General features: G+C 39.0%; 2 protein-coding genes across 2 annotated transcripts in view; both read left to right on the forward strand.

Annotated features, from left to right (window-relative positions):
* LOC132702642 (uncharacterized) overlaps positions 1 to 18,748 on the forward strand; it is a 41,947-nt gene extending 23,199 nt beyond the window's left edge. Inside the window, exons 12-18 of the mRNA XM_060671410.1 lie at positions 7,280 to 7,556; positions 12,773 to 13,587; positions 14,452 to 14,667; positions 14,731 to 14,854; positions 16,048 to 16,246; positions 18,313 to 18,469; positions 18,530 to 18,748. Of these exons, the coding sequence (XP_060527393.1) occupies positions 7,280 to 7,556; positions 12,773 to 13,587; positions 14,452 to 14,667; positions 14,731 to 14,854; positions 16,048 to 16,246; positions 18,313 to 18,469; positions 18,530 to 18,607 (1,866 nt within the window). The 3' untranslated portion in view covers positions 18,608 to 18,748. The remainder of the gene's footprint in view (positions 1 to 7,279; positions 7,557 to 12,772; positions 13,588 to 14,451; positions 14,668 to 14,730; positions 14,855 to 16,047; positions 16,247 to 18,312; positions 18,470 to 18,529) is intronic.
* Positions 18,749 to 18,965: 217 nt separating this feature from the next.
* On the forward strand, positions 18,966 to 20,646 carry LOC132702519 (alpha-2-macroglobulin receptor-associated protein). The gene is made up of 2 exons (XM_060671195.1): positions 18,966 to 19,267; positions 19,319 to 20,646. The coding sequence occupies exons 1-2, from the start codon at positions 19,088 to 19,090 to the stop codon at positions 20,219 to 20,221; spliced, it is 1,083 nt and encodes a 360-aa protein (XP_060527178.1). The 5' UTR covers positions 18,966 to 19,087; the 3' UTR covers positions 20,222 to 20,646.
* The last annotated feature ends 54 nt before the right edge of the window (positions 20,647 to 20,700 follow it).

Consider the following 20,700-nt stretch of genomic DNA (forward strand, 5'->3'; position numbering starts at 1 on the left):
CACTCGAGAAACTGTCAGCATCGCTTCTTTTTTTCCTCGCTGAAATGGGATTATTCACAATTTTCCATACAGTTGATATTGAAATTTTCATCAATGTGGCCGTTTCTTCTAAAGATTGCTTGCACCACGTTCAAATAAACATTGTTTATAACTTCCTTAGTCTCAATAGAATAGTGTTTTCTACATTTGGGTGGGAGCATCTCCTGAGATACACTAGACTTGCACATATTTTGCATAATTCGCACACGATTCAACACACGCCGTATTACACACGAACTCAGTATGATTACTAATACACGTAAACTAAGTAGTAAAACTAAACCAAAGAATATTAAACACAAGTAGGTATAAAATTATTTTCTATTACGGACCACAATTTTACCTGAATTTAAATTCCGAAACTTTAGGTAGTAATCTTGTTGCGTTGTATTCAAAAGCAATTGGTCACTTTCTTATATCTATGAACAGACCATACTTCGTATTCGCAGTATCAAATACTGCAAGGGCGGTCAGAGCAGTAGTGCAGTTACGTCACGTATAGTGATTTAATCAAAAATGAGAGATAGACAGATATCGTCGGTGCACAAGAGAAAGTGGGCAAATCCAAATTTTCTAGAATTTAATTTGTAACATAAGTTGATATTTTGCAATTGTTGAAGTCCATATGTAAAAAAAACTTACAAGAGAAAATCACTACTTAATTTTTCTTATTAGTAATTATTATTGTTTAATAATTTGTTATAATCGCGAATTTGTTATTTAAATAGTTAATAAATGTTGACCTTAATTTCCTTGGAATAGGAAAATAATAGGTATAGTTATATTGGACTTGGTCACTTTCTCTCGTATCCCGACGATATTTCTTAGCTCCGCTCAATGTAATGCATACAGTTAAATAACACAATACATTATGAGACGGTCCAGGATATAAAATAAAAATTACATATTACATTGCAATGTATAATACAAACTGATGTAACGGACAACTATGCGTTAAAAAAATAACAAACATACAATTTAGTGTTAGTATTCCATGACGATTCTGCAAAGCTATATGGTCCGTATGTCTTGGCTATATTGCTACCGCTTTTAGATGCGTTCCGATTTTATTTAATACATTAGTTTTAGGTACGTTCGGATATTAAATTAAATTAATGCTTCAACGACAAAAACAACGAAAACCCATAACGCAAAGAGCAAAGAAGGAGAACAAAAACTAGTTATAATCAGAAAAAGTATCTTCTTTCGAGCCTGATTGATGCATATCGATGACAACTGGGAAGATATCAGATGCATCCATCAAATTTTACCTTTCTCAAGCCTCACTTGCCCGACGGTCTATGCGCCTAGAATAGTTTTTCAATCAGAAGTATTATAATTATTTTAATAATACCGTTTAAAATCGCTACCGCATTAAATTGACAATAATAAGACGGAAGCTGCAAAACACGATGACATTTTCCAATGTTTACTTGTCCATTGTCAAAAAATAAAACTTTTATCTCTGTTCATAGGTTAAAAAAAAGGCCACTTCAGATGTCATGCTATGACGTAACTGCACAATTGCTCTGGATTTTAATATCGACCAGTGGAATAACCAACCTATAATCGACCTATCTGTTAACTATAGAGTTAGTCTTTAATTTGATTAATGCGAGGAGATTTTTTAAATAGACAAGTTAGAATTAAAAGCAAAATTAATAATTCTCCATTCTCGATTAAGGCGAGTTTTTTTGCAGAACACCTTAAAATATTTCCCGCGAGCCGCCACTGGTTTTAGGTAGAATCCAGTCGCGCAGGTTTATTTTCAGAAGTAACTGACTTTTTGTTGTATATTATTTATTTCTGGAAAGCAATAAGAAGAAAATAGAAAAGATCAAATTTGGTTTATTTATTTGTGAGATATAGAAGAAAAGCCCATGTAAAAAAAGACCAGTTTTCACCTTTTTGATAATTTTAAACATAACCGAGCTATAGAGGGTGTCTGAAAAATTAAAATTTCCAAAATCACCCGTTATCTAAAAGTTCAAGACAGCTGTCTATTTCTCCTTTGATTTCACGAATAATCAGCCTTGAATCACGAAAGGCGTGACGTGCCAGCTTTACGGTGTAAGACCATCAAAAGTAGGACCCACTGTCCCTCGGGAACGGTTAAGGTTATGATGACGAATGAATTAGAATAAAGGCGTCGATTGCAGTAAAACTTGTTCAAATTTCCTTTTCATATACTTTTACCTTATATTTGGAAATCTTACTTTCGGGGATGGTACCCTTTTGGATTTTTCGTTTTTCGTTTGCGTGAAACCATCAACTTCGACAACCTCGCAGATTGAGGGTAGAAGGTTTTCATGGACGGTGCACTTTTTGCTGGATAGTATATCCAGTTGATCGATAATTACTAAATTGATGGTTTCCCGGAAACGAAACGTCGCACACAGGCGAATTTGATCAAAATGCTGCCGGCCAATATTATGTATCTTAAAAAAATATCTAAAAATGATGAATAATGAATTTATTTAAGAAAAGTATAAATTTTAATGATAATACAGTACTTTACACTATTATTCCGCTACACGTAAAATTATACAGTGTGGTCGAAAAGTCGTACCTAAATTAAATACTGATTAATATTTTTTTTTTAGAATGACGTTAGAACATTTTTAATTTAGTTTCTTACTTGTTCACATTTTTACGTAATTCATTTATTTTTCAGTGACAGTTATCAAAACTTATTTTAACAACACCAACAATGTGCATTATTGAAGAAAAACATAAAACAGTTCTAATTTTAACCTTCAATTATGATAATGTATATGTAATTACAAAAACAATATTACAAATAGATAATCATAAATATTTTAGAGAAAAGGGGTAAAAACGATGATGAGATATTGATATTTGAGTACTTTGAGTATTAAGAATTTCGCAAGTATAATCTTATTATTTATGACAATAAGCAAGCAGAACTTTTTATGACAAGTCTTTTTATGGACTATTGAAATTTGTACAGTTGCGTCTATGAAAATCTAGTACGAAAACGTATCTCATAATTAATGGTCTATTATAAAAAAAATCTCATTAGATACCTAATAACTTTCTGTGTCACAAATTTTTAAACACAGGTTTTAAACTGTCATGTATGCTATATGTCATCCATTAGTCAAAAAACACTTAATAGTCTAGGATATAAATATTTCTTCTCAAAAAGCTGCAAATCTGGCAACATTGCCATTAGCATTTTTGAATTTTGCATGTTCAAAAACCCTACAATAGTAAATTTTACCAAAATTTTCTTAAAAAATATATACCCATTAAGATCGCAAATTATCGCAAAAATAAAAAAATATGTCTTTTTAAGAACATATTAAATAAGAGTTCTGTGCTAATTTGAAGATGGGGAAACGCGGGGGAATGTACTTTTTGTCATAGATGATAATAATTGCGTAGATAATAATAATTATTTGCTTGCACTTACCACCAGCAATAGGATCCATACTATAATTTTATTATTTTTCAATCACCAACTTTCGGAAAAATGGTTAAATACACACTGATGCACTCTGATTAAATGAATACAAATTAATAAACTTCCAAGTTTCAATAACAATATGGCGAGTAGCAACGCGAATCAAAACAAAAGTTTGTTTATTTATAATAGCCAGGTAACTAGATTATTGAAATATAATGGATTTAGCTCAAGATTTTTAAGTTGGAGTTGTTGACTTCTGGCCAGCTTTTGAGGAAAATTCGCCTGTGTGCGTCGTAGGTAAAATCTAAGTGTAATAACATTTTTAATATTCACTTTTTTTCTAAAATCTACCAATTCTTATAAATTGCCTTGTATTTCAGAAAGTAACAGAAACTTGGCAACGCCGTTTTTTTGTCTTTTAATTAAATCGACGTCGTAACGTTAACTGCTACCGATATACAACTACCGGAGTACAAATAGTTGAGTAACGATAATAATAAAAATCCGGTGTTTTCGCGCGTCGGAGGCGTCCTTTCCGGTACCCGGACCCGGAACGACTGTCCACGTTTAGTCGCGAAAACGACAACCACACGAATCTAATTTAGTCTTAGGGTAGATGTAATGGAGTGATTTATAAGTTACTGTTCAAGAAATGAAAGTCGATATGTATTTATATTTGCATACGTTAAATAAAAGCTTTATGTTTTAGTCGACGCTTTTCAATGACCTTTTTTTCGGGACGGGGTCTTTGTAGCTTAGCCGTTTTGTAAGTAGCGCGTAGATGTATGTCCGGGGTCATAGTGCGGGGTTTTAGACTGTTACATGGCTCGTTACAACCATAATCAGAAACAATTTCTTACAGTCACACAGTCACAGACGGTTGGATCATAATTAGTTTTCTGTTCCGTTTTGTTCATTGGACGTATCGAGAGTTTCGAAGAACCGAATGCTATTAGGAAATGAGCATCGCGTGGCACCCCAAGTACTGACCACTTTCTAACTCTGTTGTTGTTAATGAGTTCGAAACGCGTGAAAGTTTTACTGGATGCAATTTTTAGTTACTCTCCGTTTTGATTTTCCTCCAAAAACAAAAATCCAAGGGGGTCAAAGTTGTCCCCGATCAAAAACCTAATTCCAAAATTCATTATTTTAAAAATTGGTAACATGGCAAAGCAACCCTGGTGACGCAAAAGTGGACGGTCAACGGATCTTTGACTTAGACAGGGTAATGTAAGAAAAGGTGCTGTATCTCTTACCGTAATGAAAATAAAAGTTAATTTTCATGATCGAACGAAGAAAGTTTCGCCCCTAAACAAAAGCTTCTTAGAACCTCATTTTCATTTAATTTTAGTTGCTTCTTTGTGGTCATATTTCGAAAAATATTTTTGATCCAAATTATTCTATATTTGGACAATATATCCAGTAAGCGCAAGGGTTCTTGAAAGGCTTGTAGGTACATATCCCAAATATTCTCCATTGAGTTGAGATCAGGACTGGTTGCTGGCCAATCCAAAGTCCTACCTCATTAAGAGAATTTTGCACTATCTGAGCAACATGTGGAGCATTATCTTGCTGAAATGTGCATGTGAGGATCTCCCTTATGTACCTATCTTCTGTTAAAATGCTCTCTAGAATACTCTGAAGTTAAAGCTGGTCTCAGGTCAGATTCAGCTCGGTGTCGACAATTAATATCAGTTACAGCCTGTTACACAGCCTGTAGCTGTATCTGCAGCAAACATCATGTCACAAACCGTTGTCTATGAAGCAGGAACTCTTAAAAAATGGTCTTGAACTGGCGCAGAAAAAACGAGGCACGTTATTTATCTGAACTCCAACAAAACAAAAAATAAGATAATAAATTTGGAAATTTGGACTAAATTTCCAAAAATAGTTCAAAATAATTCAGTTGTCTGTTGACAGTGACAGAGAAATAAAATGTGTTGAATGTTGAATGTTGATGTTAAAATCATGAAAATTAATTTTTATTTCAAATACGGTTAGAGATAGGTATATGGAAACTTGAACAAAATTGCGATTGTTCCTGGAATTGGAAAATGAAAGAATGTACAGGAATCCTTATTTTCCTAAAATGGTATGCCAGGAACTGTCTGAAAGAGTTCGGCTTTCCGCTTGATTAAAGCAATGAACTAATCGATTTCGAGGGTAAGGCAAGCCTGAACAAAATCCACTTCTTTGCGTAGAATTTAAGAATATACCCCCTCTTCCTCTTCCCAGTTACTTCTAATAGGCCATCGATTGTGTGCCATATCGTTGAAAAGCAAATTTCATAAAAAAAGTTTTATTTTAAAAGAACTATCTGTATCGCTGAAGGGGTTCTGGTAAAATGTTTGAAACCTGTTTGTGATTTGAGGTTGAAACGAACCTATACAGGGCCTTTTTTAATAAGTGCACGATATTTGACAGGCCTGTTGATCAATTATTTTGAAGAACAATATTTCATTGTTTTTTTCAGTTTAGTTAGTTAGTCAGTTAGGTTAGATGGTTAGTTAAGCCCTGAAGAAGTCCACAGGATGATGGGCGAAACATCAGTAAGTTCGATTCATCATCAACCGACGCAGAAGAATCCAAAGATTTGTAAATAGTATAACAAAATTTCATATAGCCAACGGTCTGCAACAGCTTCGCTATACAGGGTGTTGGAAATTCGAAGGAAAGACCAAAAATGTTTTTTAATAATCCCTACGATTAATTCAATGTCTTTTGTTGGAAAGGCTTTTTGATCTTGATTTTACTTTTTTCAAGAATATACCAAAACTAATTTTAGCGTTTATTTTTTCATCCGAAAATTGACTGCGACTATCGAAGAAAATGTTTATTTTTGGAAAAACTGGTACCATATGTCTTTCTTTCCTTCAAAAATGATCAGTCTAAAATAATATATTTTACCTAAAAAACAATTCAAAATTTAAATTTAAAAAAATACATATAACCGTAAAGTAATTTTAAAATTACTATACAAAAATATTTTTTCTAAAAAATTTAGCCTTAATAAGTAATTTTTAATGGGAGAAACTTTTTCAAAATACTACCTAAATACACATTGTGGATCGGTTTTTCTTATTATGCTTGTTATTAGCTTCTCAAAAATATATACATCAGATCTATTCGGAATACAAGACTATGGCTCATATTAACCAAATATGATAATTATGAAATATAAAAAAAATAAAATTGAAGATATAGTATGCTTTGCATTTGCATATTTTTTAAAAGCTAATAATAAGTCATAATAAATAAATAAAATAATAAAAAGGTTTAAAAAAACGCAAGTTTAGTTTATATTACCACAATTTGTAAAAACTACCTCACTGGGTCCTATGGAACACACTGTACGGGAAAAATGTGCCTTTAAAATATCGTACAATTATCAAAAAATACCCTAAACAGCGAACAGCTAAAATTTGGAAAAAATTCATTTAAAAATTTAAAATTTGGCTTTTGGATTTCAAGAGAAATGCTCGCACACTTTTTCTTGCCCAATTTTGGCAGTAAATAGAAAATATACGGGGTCTGCCAAAAAGTAGATGGCGATGACCCGACCCGTATATTTTCTGTTTGCTGCAAAAATCATACGAAACGATGACGAACGTGTGCGAGCACTTTTCTCGAAATCCATTAAATGATTTTTACGTGAATTTGTTCCAAATTTTTTGGCCGGTATTTGTATATAGGCATAGGCGCTTAGATCGGCGCGCGCGCTTTATCGACGCGTTCGCGGCGTCGCGACGCGGGTGCGTCGGCCGGACCGGGCGCGCGCGCGCCCTTTTAATTCGAGACGTTTTTGCACAGCCGGCCGCCGCCGCCGCCCCCGATTTAACCGCGCGAAACTGTCGTAACGACGACTCGGCCAAAAGGCAAATCGAATCCCTCATCGAGCACAAGTGCAAACAAATGGGCAAGGGCAGCGTCAACGGCAAATGCAACGCCGTCCACCTGGAGCGGTGGATGAAGGGGCAGCTGCGCGACGAACCGCCCGCCGACAGCCCCGACGAGCAGATCGAGGTGGAGTGGACCGCCGAAATGCTGCGCCAGCGATCGGAAGAGTTGCAGCTCATCGATCGACAAGGTGCGTGTGTCCCGACTATATAGGTATGGTCTGTTCGTAGATATAAGAAAGTGACCAATTGCTTTTGAATGGGATTATCCAAGGGTGGTCATTAACGTACCATGCAACAAGATTATTACCTAAAGTTTCGGAAATTAAATTCAGGTAAAATTGTGGTCCGTAATAGAAAATAATTTTATACCTACCTGTGTTTAATATTCTTTGGTTTGGTATACTATTTAGTTCAAGTTTATTAGTAATCATTCTTATTACGTGTGTAATACGGCGTGTGTTGAACCGTGTGCGAATTATGCAAAATATGTGCGAGTCTAGTGTATCTCAGGAGATGCTCCCGCCCAAATATAGAAAACACTATTTTATAGAGACTAAGGAAGTTATAAACAATGTTTATTTGACTCTCATTGAACGTGGTGCCAGCCCATCTTTAGAGGAAACGGACACATTGACGAAAATTCCAACATAAACTAAATGGACTTTCTCTGTCTGCGAAAAATATTAAAGATTCTGGATTACCACGAAGACATCACCGCTGATTTATTTGAAAGTTGGTTTAAAAACAAACTATAAGGTTGTTCGGAAAGTCATTTCGTTTTTTCCCGTCAGAGGACTTAATTACGTTTTTTCGAAACCAACTTCACACTTAAGCCGCATAACCATTATGTGTCTTAAGAGCTGATATTGCAAGGCTTGTGTGTGAAAAAGTTCTATTAATTCTACGCAGTAGTTTTTGGTTGGTGCCCTTTTAAATATGGAGAACAATAAGCAGCATTTTCGTCATATTTTACTTTTTTACTTCAGAAAAGGTAAAAATGCTATCCAAGCGAGAAAAAAATTGACGGATGTGTATGGAGAAGGCGTGTTAACAGTACGCCCGTGCCAGAACTGGTTAGCAAAATTTCGATCCGGCAATTTTGATGTCGAAGATGCACCACGGTCTGGAAGGCCGGTCGAAGATGCGATAAAGGCATTAGTTGATGCAAATCGGCGAATAACCACACGAGAGATCGGTGAGAGATTAAATTTGTCGAATTCGACCGTTTATGGCCATTTGAAAGGCATGGGCTTAACCTCGAAGCTCGATGTGTGGGTGCCCCATGTCCTTACGGAGCGAAATTTGTGTCGTCGCGTTGACGTGTGTGATTTGCTCCTCAAACGTCAAGAAAATGATCCATTTTTGAAGCGGATATTACTGGGGACGAAAAATGGGTTGTATACAACAATGTTAAACGCAACAGGTCATGGAGCAGAAAAGATGAACCGGCTCAAAGCGTGTCAAAAGCCAACATTCACCAAAAAAAGGTGATGCTCTCCGTTTGGTGGGATGTCAAAGGAATCGTTTTTTTTGAGCTTTTGCGGGACAATACAACGATTAATTCAGAAGTCTATTGTCATCAACTGGACAAATTGAATGATTCACTTAAAGAGAAGAGGCCCGAATTAATCAACAGGAAGGGTGTAGTGTTCCACCAGGATAATGCGAGACCTCACACAAGTTTGGTTACTCGCCAAAAACTTTTACAGCTTGAATGGGACGTACTGCAACATCCACCATATTCTCCAGATCTGGCGCCTTCCGACTACTATTTGTTCCGGTCCCTGCAAAATTTTTTGGATGGCAAAACCTTTACCTCAAATGAAGATGTCAAAAACCACCTGAACCAGTTTTTTGCCAGCAAGGACCAAAACTTTTATGAGAGGGGAATTATGTTACTGCCAGAAAGATGGCAAAAGGTGTTGGACCAGAATGGCCAATATATAATTTAACAAAATATTTATTCATTATACGAAAACTGTCTTTCATGTTCCCCAAAAAAAACGAAATGACTTTCCGAACAACCCAATAGTTCCAAACATTCCTCCTAATAGCGTCATTGTAATGGACAACGCAAGTTATCACAGTAGACAGTTGACTAAAACCGCTTCCCCATGTGACACAAAAGCAACAATGCAAAACTACGCGTATAATAACGACATTTATTTTTTATTTTCACGAAGATTATACCAATAAGCAATTAATTGAGGTTTTACAAAACTTGAACCTACAGAAGGAGTACTTCTGCGATAATTATGCAAAAAATCTAGGGCGACCTGTTCCGTCATATTTCAATCTTACAGCTTGCCCGGGTCTTTCCTTAATTTGTATCAGTTAGTCACTTTTTATATCTGTGAACAGACTTTACGAGATATACGCTCGGGTAAAGATTAAAAAAAAAAGAAGAGAAAAATGTGTTAAATATAAATCAACTATAGTCCAAGTCACGCGGAGAATGTAGTGCGGAGTCTTATAGAGTGCACGGTTGCGAGCTGTAGCATCGCTGATGATCCCTGCATTTTATTTCAACATTTTTACTTTAACTTCTGTACAAAATTCTAGACATATTTTGTGTATAATGTTCTATACCTAATCTAACTGTTTTTGAAATTTTTGTATATGCCTAATATTTTTACTTTTTGAAATATTTCGTTTTAAACATATGTCTATCACAAATAATATGCTGTTTCCATACAAGTTTGATGGCTGTGACGGCGTTTGAACAAAACAAATGCTGCCACTATGATTTACCATTAAAATAGGACCACGAATACGCGACAAATAATGAATAATATTTAAAAGCTGTATGTAGCGTTGGGAATTTAAATTCCGATCAAAATATACTGGATGTATTATTCCGAGCCTCCACCATACCTTGATAGAAGTTCCACCTGATCTAATAACGTCGATATGTTTTTTATTATTCTTGTTGCTCGAGTAATGGGTAAAAGTGTCTCTCCATAAGATTGTTGCAAAAATCTAACCTGATGTTGTAAACCCGTTGCTCTAATTTCTGCACGGGACAAAATTTATAGGACTTCCAGTTGTTTATTTGAGGGCACGTTCGAAGCGTTGTTCTTTTGACATCTAGACCTAAAGACGCATTTCGGGTTGAATCTTCAGGGGTCTCTGCAAAATGCAGCAAAATATTAATCATTCATCCTTTTTTTATTTCTTCAGCGTTCCATATATTCTAAAGTGTTGGTAAATCCTGTCGAGTTCTTTTTTTCTCTAAGAGCCAGAGTCCGGTTTTTATTGTTCCTTATGTAACTTTCTAACGTATCAATCTTTTCCTCTGTAGTAGACATGATACGCAAGCAAGCGACCAAATCAAATTTATAAATGACAAATAAATAAACAAATGATGTATCAACAAATATTTCAATTATGACAGTAATCAACAACAAAACACGCGTGCAAGCGTTCTACGAGGTCTGTCAATTAGATTCCCGGAAAAGTGGCAACACTGCGACTCTCGTTATGCTACGGCGTTCGCGTTGTGTCATTCGAAAGAGGTTTCATTTCTGCGTCAGTCTGTGCAAGTTTCGTCTCGATCGGTTGTTCAGTTCGTGTGTTACAGTACTTTGATCATCGGCGTGTTTGGACCCCTTGTCGCGAAAATGTGTGCTAAAAAAACTGAACAAAGAGTAGTGATCAAATTTTTGGTCAAACGCGGTGTAAGTTCCGCGGAAATTATGAAACAGTTAATCGACGTGTACAAGGATGATTGCCTGAAAAAAAACAGCTGTCTACGAGTGGGCTAAGCGGTTCAGGGAAGGCAGGGAGTCGGTGGAGGGCGATTCACGTGAGGGAGCTCCCTCCACCTCTCGAACGGCACAAAACGTCGATCGCCTGCGCGTGCGTGTGCTCGGAGACCGTAGGGTAAGCCTTAGAATGTTGGAAGACGAGTTGGGTATCAACAAGGAAACCATTCGACAGATGCTACACGAGGATTTAGGGATGCGCAAGTTGTGCGCGAAAATGGTTCCCAAAGTGCTCACAGTTGAGCAGAAAGAGCTTCGTTTATCCATCTGTGAAGACATGATTTCTCGAATTGAGGAGGAAGGAGAAGACTGGATGTCAAATGTTATTACCGGAGACGAGTCTTGGGTGTTCCAGTATGACCCTGAGACCAAACGACAGAGCATGCAGTGGGTGGAAAAGGGGTGGAAGCGCCCCACAAAAGCCAGAATGTCGAAATCAAAAGTGAAATCTTTGCTCATCGCATTCTTCGATATTAATGGAGTTGTACACCACGAATACGTTCCAGCAGATCAGACAGTCAATGGGAAGTTCTACATTGAAGTTTTGAAACGTCTGAAGGCCCGTGTGTTTCGTGCACGGCCGGAATTGGCCGAACGTGGATGGGTGCTGCATCACGACAACGCTCCAGCCCACTCCTCATTCGCAGTTCGCGATTTTTTGACCAAAAACGGCATTCCAACGCTTCCGCACCCCCCCCCCCCCCCCCCCCACAGCCCGGACCTGGCCCACTGCGACTTTCATCTCTTTCCACAATTGAAGTCCTACCTCAAGAGCAACCGATACGACGGCGTCGAGGAGGTGCAACGTGTCACGACACGGGTGCTGAGGGACCTATCTTCAGGGGGCTTCAGGGGGTGCTTCCAATGGTGGATCCAACGGTGGCGCCAGTGCATCGAGCTAGAGGGAGACTACTGCGAAGGATTATAGCTTAATTTTAAGAATTTATGTATATTTCGGACCGTCCGGGCACTTTTCCGGGAATATAATTGACAGACCTCGTAGCACTTGTTTTGTTCAAACACCGTCATAGCCAACTTAACACTAACTAAACATATATGGCAACAGCATATTATTTGTGATAGACAAATGTTTAAAAGAAAACATTTAAAAAAGGAAAAATATTAGGCATATTATATTATATAAAATTGCCTTAATTTGTTTTTGGTAGTTTTTTTAATTTCATTTTTAATTTGTTAATTTGTCTTTGTCTACAACAAAATTTACTCAGGGAAAACAATAAATGCGTTTAGTGGATTTTCTTGTATATTATTGCATATTCCATGTTGTTTAATGATCAGCGGTAATCTGCAATCATTGCAACGTTTCATCGCCCTTGCTCCTTGCTCACGGCACCAAAATTTTTGGGAAAGTAGTCCAGGTGTGAGTGTAAAAAGTGTAGTTTTATACTTGTATGGCATCTCATTTCCCTAAAATTCTGGCCACACAACAGTTCTAACCTTGCGCCAAAAAATGCAGTTTTATGGGGAACTCTAAAAGATCGTGTAAAGGTACACACTATCGAAAACAGAGAGCATCTAGAAAAGGGGATTAGAACAGAAGTTTTAAATGAGAAATATCCTCAAGTATAAGTTTATTTAGTGTTGTTTGGATCGTTATATTATTATCTATGCCGGCGCAGGCCGCGTGACCAACTCGATAGACTCCAGAGCGGCGCGGGCCGAAGAGTTGAGCGACCACGACCAGAGTCCGTCCAAAAGCACCACGACCGACAGTCAGGTGACGGTCAGGTCGAGTCCGGTGGTGCCGGAGAGCGTCGCCGTCTGCAAGCAGTGCCACAAGAACTGCCTGTCCAGCGTCGCGGCGACGACGCGACTGTGTCGCCCCGCTGACCGGCGAACCGACGACCGCATCGCCGAGGATTGGCAGTCGCTCGTCCTCTTGGGATTGAGCGCCGAGCCGGTGGCCGGTTTCCTAAATTACGACCCGTTCCGGTCGACCTCGACGGCGGTGCCGACGCCCCCGACGCCGGACGGCTCCCTCGTAAACGGCGACGACTCTCCGCAGACCGAGGAGCATCCGTATCGATCGCTCAGCAGTTCCGCGCTGACTCTCAGAAGATTCGGCACCGTCTCGAGCTTGGAACGCGCCGACTCGGAGGAGCGCGTCGAACAGAACCACGCGCACTCGGAGGAGTCCGCCGACGAAGACGACGACGACGAAGAGCTCGGCATAGATAACGAAGGGTTTAATAGTGCGACGCTGACGAGTTGGACCGCGAAAGCGGGCAATTTCGTGGCGCAAAAGATGGCCTTCTTCGAGAGGCTTGGCGAGGAATGCGGGGGCGCGTTTTTCGAGCGCTACCTAAAGCCTAGCGTCAACGGCGAAGACGTCCAAGAGGAGGAGACGTCCGGCGGCACGTCGGGCGAGGAGATCTGGGGCACGCCGACCAGCGGCGGCGACATGGACGAGCCCCCTAATTCGCCAGACTGCGAGGTTGTACCGGCTGGTCCGTTCACTATGGGGCCACGCTTTATCTCAGCGCCTGTAAACAATATCGCACAGTGTGCGGTAATTGTGTTGCTAAATGGTAAATTTTGTCACGTTCACCATAGAGCACAGCTGACCCCTAGTCATGTTTTCACGTTTTTGCGGCTATTCGATGCAAAATTAATGCTCAAAATGTTCCTAAACCGAGGTATATATACAATAATTTTAATTATTATTTTAAGACCTTTTTCCCTGTGGTACAGATATTTACCAACCGCTATTTTTGAAGATCATGTCTAGGTTAGAACACATATCAAATGACAAGAACAACTGAACAAGACAACCGGTATGGTATGGGCATGTTAGACGAGTGAAGGCATATAGATGGCCAAGAAGAGCTTTTGAATATGCTCCACTAAATAAAAGAGAACGAGAGAGACGAGCTACCACATGACTGGATGGAGTTATGACAACTCTAAGAGCAATAAATGAACAGGCCTGGTCACCCTGCTCTAATGCTCGCTGGTCATTAGAAAATTTATAAAATGTACATTACATTACGTGGTGCATACTATACTTTTTCTACGACCGTTAATTTATGGGTACATTTTCGCAAAACAACACGAATACATTCACTGACATGACCGTCAGAGTTGACAAACGTCAAAATTGAAGGCGTGGAAAATGTCTCCGAATACATCCGATTGCTGTCAAATCCGGGCGGTAAAATCCCGGAAATGTTGTAAAGTGGCGCTTCCCCGCACGCTAGATCAACTTTTACAGGCACTGAGATAAGGTGTCAATCCATAATAACCGGGCCAGCCTATAATTCTTGTTGGTCTCCTGCTCACTCAAAATGATCATCCTCAGGTCAACAACGGATCGGCCGTCGACCACGACGATACCGAGATTATGATGGACGAGCTGTTAATGGCGCCACCGGTTACGGGCGCGGCGATGCGTGGTCTGTTGCCGCGAAGAACGCTCGAACCACTCATAGAGGAAGACTTTTCCGAGACGAGCTCGTCGACCGAGTATTCGGACTACGACGACGACGACGACGACGCGTCCGACTCGTCGGAGCAGGTGAGTACTTCCGATGCCGGTGGGGGGCGGTTTTGACATCTGAGAACCTGACACTGCGGACAGGGGAACCCGCCGACCGGGAGTGCTGCTGACGCTCGTTCTCTGGATGCTGCCGTCCGCGAAGGAAGCCTCGCCGTCGGAAGCAGCTCCGAGGACGTGGGCACGACGGCGGACGATTGCGAAACGGGTGAGTCGGTAGATATAATTCGTCGTAAAACCAAGAGAGAAGGTCCCTCAGAATTTTCCCTGTTTCTGCTCGTATTCCAAGAACGGCAAGGCCCACCCGTTTACCTGGTAGTTTTCTACTTGGTGTGCTCTATTACGCCCCGCTGTCGTACACTCGACAGAGATAGCATTCCTAGAGTTAGGATTTTATTTAAAAAACATCTTTTTTATTATTATAAAGAGTTTTTTTTTCATTATAAAGAGTTTTCTTTATAAAGAGTTATAATACGGATTTTAACATATACCTAGGAACATTTTATACAAGAACTACATTTAATGTTTCAAATAATCCGTCATTTTCTTTTGAATTTTTTTAAATATGCTGATACGATGTGCAGGGCAGTTATCTAAAAGAAGTAATATTTTCCTCCCCTTTAATTCTGCATCCCATTTTCGTATCTCCTCTTCAAAAATTTGCGACGTCATCCAGACTTGTTTGCCTTGTAAGTGACCGGAAAATGCTTGATGTTTCTTACAACATCGTGGGTTAGTAGATTTTCCGATCATGATTAGCTTTCTTTTTTCTCTCCCACTCATATCGGCAGCTACTAAGACTATTATACGTTCTTTTGAAAGTTTTGAAAGTCTTCTGAAAATTATCTATGATGGTGCTTGTGATTGAATGAAATACATCCCACCCTCTTCATATGTAGTTTTGAATTTTTCCAAGCATTTTGAACATTTTGTCCGAGAGTGAACTATCATTGAATTCAAAATGCCGAATGTGAATTATCATTTGGTGTCTGTATGGCCTAAAAATCAGAGAAAGAAGAAGTATTCTGAAAAAAAGTTACTGATAATTATTTGCAAAATTGTTCGTACACCCCCCCACCACTTTCCCTAAAGACCTAGGGCAAAAGATTTTATTTCGAGAAAAATAAAGTTTTGCTTAAACGATCTCGGTTAAGTCCTCGAACGGCGAACATTTTAAAAACATGGTAAAAATTTGGTAAGGACTTCTGAAAACACGAGCTCCTATAATTATGGAAATTTCAATATTGTTGATCGATCAATTGCCCTTCTCGGGTATTACTTTCTCCCACCTTTCGTGGTTACCATAGCAACCATTGACAAATAAGCAACACTCCTCCGCTTCTCTTCTTGTGGGAAGTCTATGAGCGACCATTTTAATTGGGAATACTTTTTCCTGATCAGGTGGCGACGAGCCCAGAACGTCAGACTGTTCCGGCGACGAGCCGATAAGAATCCCGCGTTCGGAGAGCTACAAGCACATAGTAGACGCGGCGGAAGACACGACCATTGTCCGCGACGAAACGATGTTGTTCCAGCAATTCCGTCCGGCGGCCAGCTTTGTAAATATTGCAAGGGTGTCTAGATCCAGGAGCGTCCGCATGTAAGCGCGCTGCACCCGTATCGAGTGTGAATGTCAATAATTAATTTGGGCCATTTTTGGGGTCATTTTAAAAGTAAAACTTTTTCTTATAATAGGATTATAAGAAAGGTATTGATCTGGGATCTTATTGTAATGTAAGGGGGTGTTTTTTTTTCGATGTATAGAACTTTAAGTTGCAATAAAACAACGATTCGATTGACATTAATTTTATTTATCCGAAAGATAATCTTGTGGCATTACATTTTAAATATGATTTCTGGCATATGACCGCCACGGCTGGCGCGGACGTAGTCCAATTTTCGATGACTTTTTCCAACATTTGTGGCCGTATATCGGCAATAACACGGCGAACGTTGTCTTCCAAATAGTCAAGCGTTTCCGGCTTATCCGCATAAACCAATGACTTTACATAGCACCACAGAAAGTAGTCTAGCGGTGTTAACTCACAAGATCTTGGAGGCCAATTCACAGGTCCAAAACGTGAAATTAGGCGTCACCAAACGTGTCGTTAAGTTAATCGATTGTGGCACGAGCTGTATGACATGTTGCGCCGTCTTGTTGAAACCACATCTCCTGGACATCATGGTTATTCGATTCAGGAATGAAAGAGTTAGTAATCATAGCTCTATTCCGATCACCATTGACTGTAACGTTTTGGCCATCATCGTTTTTGAAGAAGTGCGGACCAATGATTCCACCAGCCCATAAAGCGCACCAAACAGTCAGTTTCCGCTAAACAAAATTCGCTTATCAAAATCGAAAATCTCGTTTTTTGCCCATTCGACGAATCTACGCCTTACTTGATGAATTCATGATGAATTGCCAAACCAAACTGAGAATATATCACTTGACAGCTGTTAGATCGGTCGCCATCCTGAACAGCAATGCCAACTTAAAGTTCTATACATCGAAAAAAAACAACCATTATAATACTTTCTGCTTTTTTAATAATTTCACCAGTTTTACGATTTATTTTACCGTTTTCTATAAGCCGAACCTGATGTATCGTTGAGCTCTTTCTGACATATATCTTGTCTTTCTATATTCTTATCTTCCTGGAAAGCAATTGCTCTGCTAATTCAACATTATTATAATATTTATCCATGTAAACATCGTACCAAATATTTTCATATGTATCTAAAATATTTTTTACGAGATTTTGCAACTTTTGTCCACTTCCGTTCGTAATGTTTTATGCACATAACATTCTGACAAGCATACCATACCTAAATATCTGGCCTGGCTTGTAGACTCGGAAACTTAAACGTCCTCTGTGGGGTATCATAAACTGTGCCAAAATTTATTTAAAAAATATTCTGTTATTGGTTCAATTTTGAAGAGCCGATCTGCGTTTGTAATGATTGTAATATTTGTCTAAACCTGTTTCGAGGTAAAATTGAAGTCGCCTGTTTGCTCTATTAATAAGGGGCATATCTCCATTAAAAAAAGCGTAAGTTTTAGTCTGCATATCAAAATTTGTTAGTCTCAGTAAAAAACTAACTACGCCACTGAATCCTACGTAAAAAAACCTACCCCAGTCAGCTTTTAATTTTTGGTTAATTTGACGCATAACTATGAACACCTGTAACTAAATATCTAAGATAACTGTGACACATCTGTTTGTTCCACCCTTCATTTAATAAAAAACTAGCCTTGCTCGCAAGCTGCAAAACGCTAGCTTTATTAATAAATAAGATGTGGGCCAACTAATCTTTTAATACATTGACGATTCTTGCATTATAAGTTGCGCCAAAATGCAAACAAAAAATCGCTATAAATAGGAACACTTTTGTTCATTGTTTGAAAGTATTGGGAATTTTGAGGATTGCCTGAAGCGGCTCCGTAACCTTTGTGGAAAGAAAATCACTAAAAAGTGACGAGGTTCGTCCACAAACTGACAACACTAGCTGTCAGTTTCTGAATTACACCATTTGCTATTTTTGTGTGCCATTTTTATTTTTGCCTATTTTTCCAAAATATGCCCAGATTTACATTAATATATGCCGTTGAGCGGTACAATGCGGAATGTTATATATTTGAGCGTATTTACTATCGTTTCGTTTTAGATTCGAGTTTTTTAATGTTCGCCGGACAGAAAGAAGAATTTATGAAAAGTTCCCGGACGATTTTCGCCTGGCGAAAATGTTTAGCAAGGAGAATGTAGTTTCGGATTCAGTGCCGACGTGTTACGACGAAAAGACAGTGTCTTTGAGCAAAGTAAAGGTATCTCGATGATGGAAATAGGTGTCCCTTATTTAATTAAACCGTTGTTATTTCCGTCAGGATAAGCAGGTAGATCGGAGATTCTGGAAGCAGTTGAGCAAGCGGAGGGCTAGCATCAAAGTCAATCCGCCGGCCTAGCATTTTGTACTCCGCGAGGTGTTAGCTTTTCTAACAGTTTTAACACTATAGGTCAGTCCGAAAACGTCGTGAAGCCGCTTTTTAACAATTTGAAATTTATTCTCCGTCTCGAACCGTGTTCAATGAAGTGTTGTTATTTTGGTCGAGATAATTAAATTAATTTTTAACATTAGACGTTGTTATTTTCAATTTACTCCCCCCCATTCCTTATTTTGAGAGATAATCTCAGTTTACTCAAGTGCTACCATCTATTCTTTAGAAAAAGAACCCATGGAAGTATTGGCATGTTGTGCCATCTAGGACTGAATGCCGTAGACAAGCCACTCATAAGTTACAACGCTACACTGTTGCTCTCAATAGACGGCGCGTGGGTGTGTTTGTGGTTTTAAAATTTTCTTGTCATTTTGTATTTACGTTTTGGACAGAAAACCGATTTATCTTAATATGTAAAAACCGCGTTACGGGAACCCAAAAATAAAAATGAACTACATATACGCTTTTATAGTAATTTTATCGATATTTTCTGCCGAGAGTCACAATAAATACTCCAAAGACGTAAATGATAGGCCTGCGGAAGATTTGCGCCCCATTTCATTGAAGCACCTGAATAAGCCGTTCAGGATGGCAAAATTAAATCTTCTCTGGTCAAAAGCCGTAAACGTAGGTGTGCGAATGTCTATGTTAACTTGATGCTTAACCTCTTGTTTTTAGAGGTTATCAGAAGCCAAGTTAAAGAGTCTGTTTGGTGAACTGAAGCTTCACGATAAAGAAGAGATCGCATGGAAGCATCTACGGGCTGAGGGTAAGGATAAGGACGGTTTGAAAGAGGCGGAGCTCCGTAAGAAATTGAGGCGGATAATGGGCGACTATGATTTGTTGGATGAGCTTGAAGCCGTCAATGACGATCGGAAATTGCATCCCCACAAGGCGCTGAACGAAGCCTCCGACAAGCACATAAATAAGAGCTTATTTAAAGATAAAAAGTTAAATAAGCTTTGGGAGAAGGCGGAAGTCTCGGGTTTTAGCCTAGAAGAATTGGCGGCTCTGAAAGAAGAATTCAACCACCACCAAGATAAAATTGACCAGTACTATTCCCTGTTGGAGAATGTTAAGGGTAAACCCGAGGACTATGACACCAATTCGGTAGACGATTCGTTGGATAAGTACAATAGAATTGAAACTCTAGAAGAAGCGGAGCCCAATAAAGATTATCTAGACAAAGTGAACATGCTCAGGGACCACCATAGAGATATTAAAGATGGCTACGATCGTCTCCATCGGCTATCGGCTTCGGGACCGTCGAGCAAGGAATTTGTTGAACCAAAAGTGCAAGGCTTATGGCGTGTTGCGGTAGACAGTAACTTTTCATCAGCCGAACTTGAATCGTTGCGGGTCGAGCTGCTCCATTACGAAAATCGGTTACTCAAATTGAGACACATGCAAGCCGAGCATGCCCTAAACGAGGAAACGTACCGCGAGAAGCACAAAGTGGCGGGCGAAAAGAGCCACGGTCAGCGTATGATGGAGGAAAACATCAAAAAACAGGCGCGCAAAGTCGATAAAATCCACTTGGATTTGGAAACCAGGATCATGCAAAAGCACATTGAGCTGTAATCTCCAACCTAATATATAATTTTTACTCGGTTGTAGTAATTGGTATTTTCTATGCTTTTAAAGAATTTGTGACCTTTTTCTCGAGCCAAATTTAAATTCCACGTTTTTTGTTGTGGTAACTTTAAAAGGTAAGATCAAGAGATCACAATATAATGGTAATTAAAGGTCCTAGAAAATCCCTAGATATTGGGAATGGGCGAGTATTTCTGGACTCCTTGCCCCTCGTTAGCTGAAATTAAGAATTCTAGACAGCTGCCACGTCCAGCGCATGCGCATATTTACTCTCGCTCTTCCATATTTCCTAATGACGGTTACATTTTACTAGGGTCACGTGAAGCCCCTATGTAACTTATAGCTACCTGGTTTAAACTAACCAATTTTGTAATATATTGGGAATTAAAAATAAAGCGTTTTCGGTAAAAATCGATCATGTTTATTTACAATCATTCGGAAACAATCCAGAGCCTTAATGGACAATT

This window comes from Cylas formicarius, unplaced genomic scaffold (genome assembly GCF_029955315.1).
Source record: "Cylas formicarius isolate icCylForm1 unplaced genomic scaffold, icCylForm1.1 PGA_scaffold_5__7_contigs__length_24384050, whole genome shotgun sequence".
Taxonomy (NCBI): Eukaryota; Metazoa; Arthropoda; class Insecta; order Coleoptera; family Brentidae; genus Cylas; species Cylas formicarius.

What these genes read in the sequence shown, in the direction of transcription:
- LOC132702519 (XM_060671195.1), top strand. Translation starts at nt 19,088, where the DNA reads ATGAACTACATATACGCTTTTATAGTAATTTTATCGATATTTTCTGCC. An exon ending in TCTGGTCAAAAGCCGTAAAC is followed by an intron (nt 19,268 to 19,318) that starts GTAGGTGTGCGA and finishes TCTTGTTTTTAG; the next exon opens with AGGTTATCAGAAGCCAAGTT.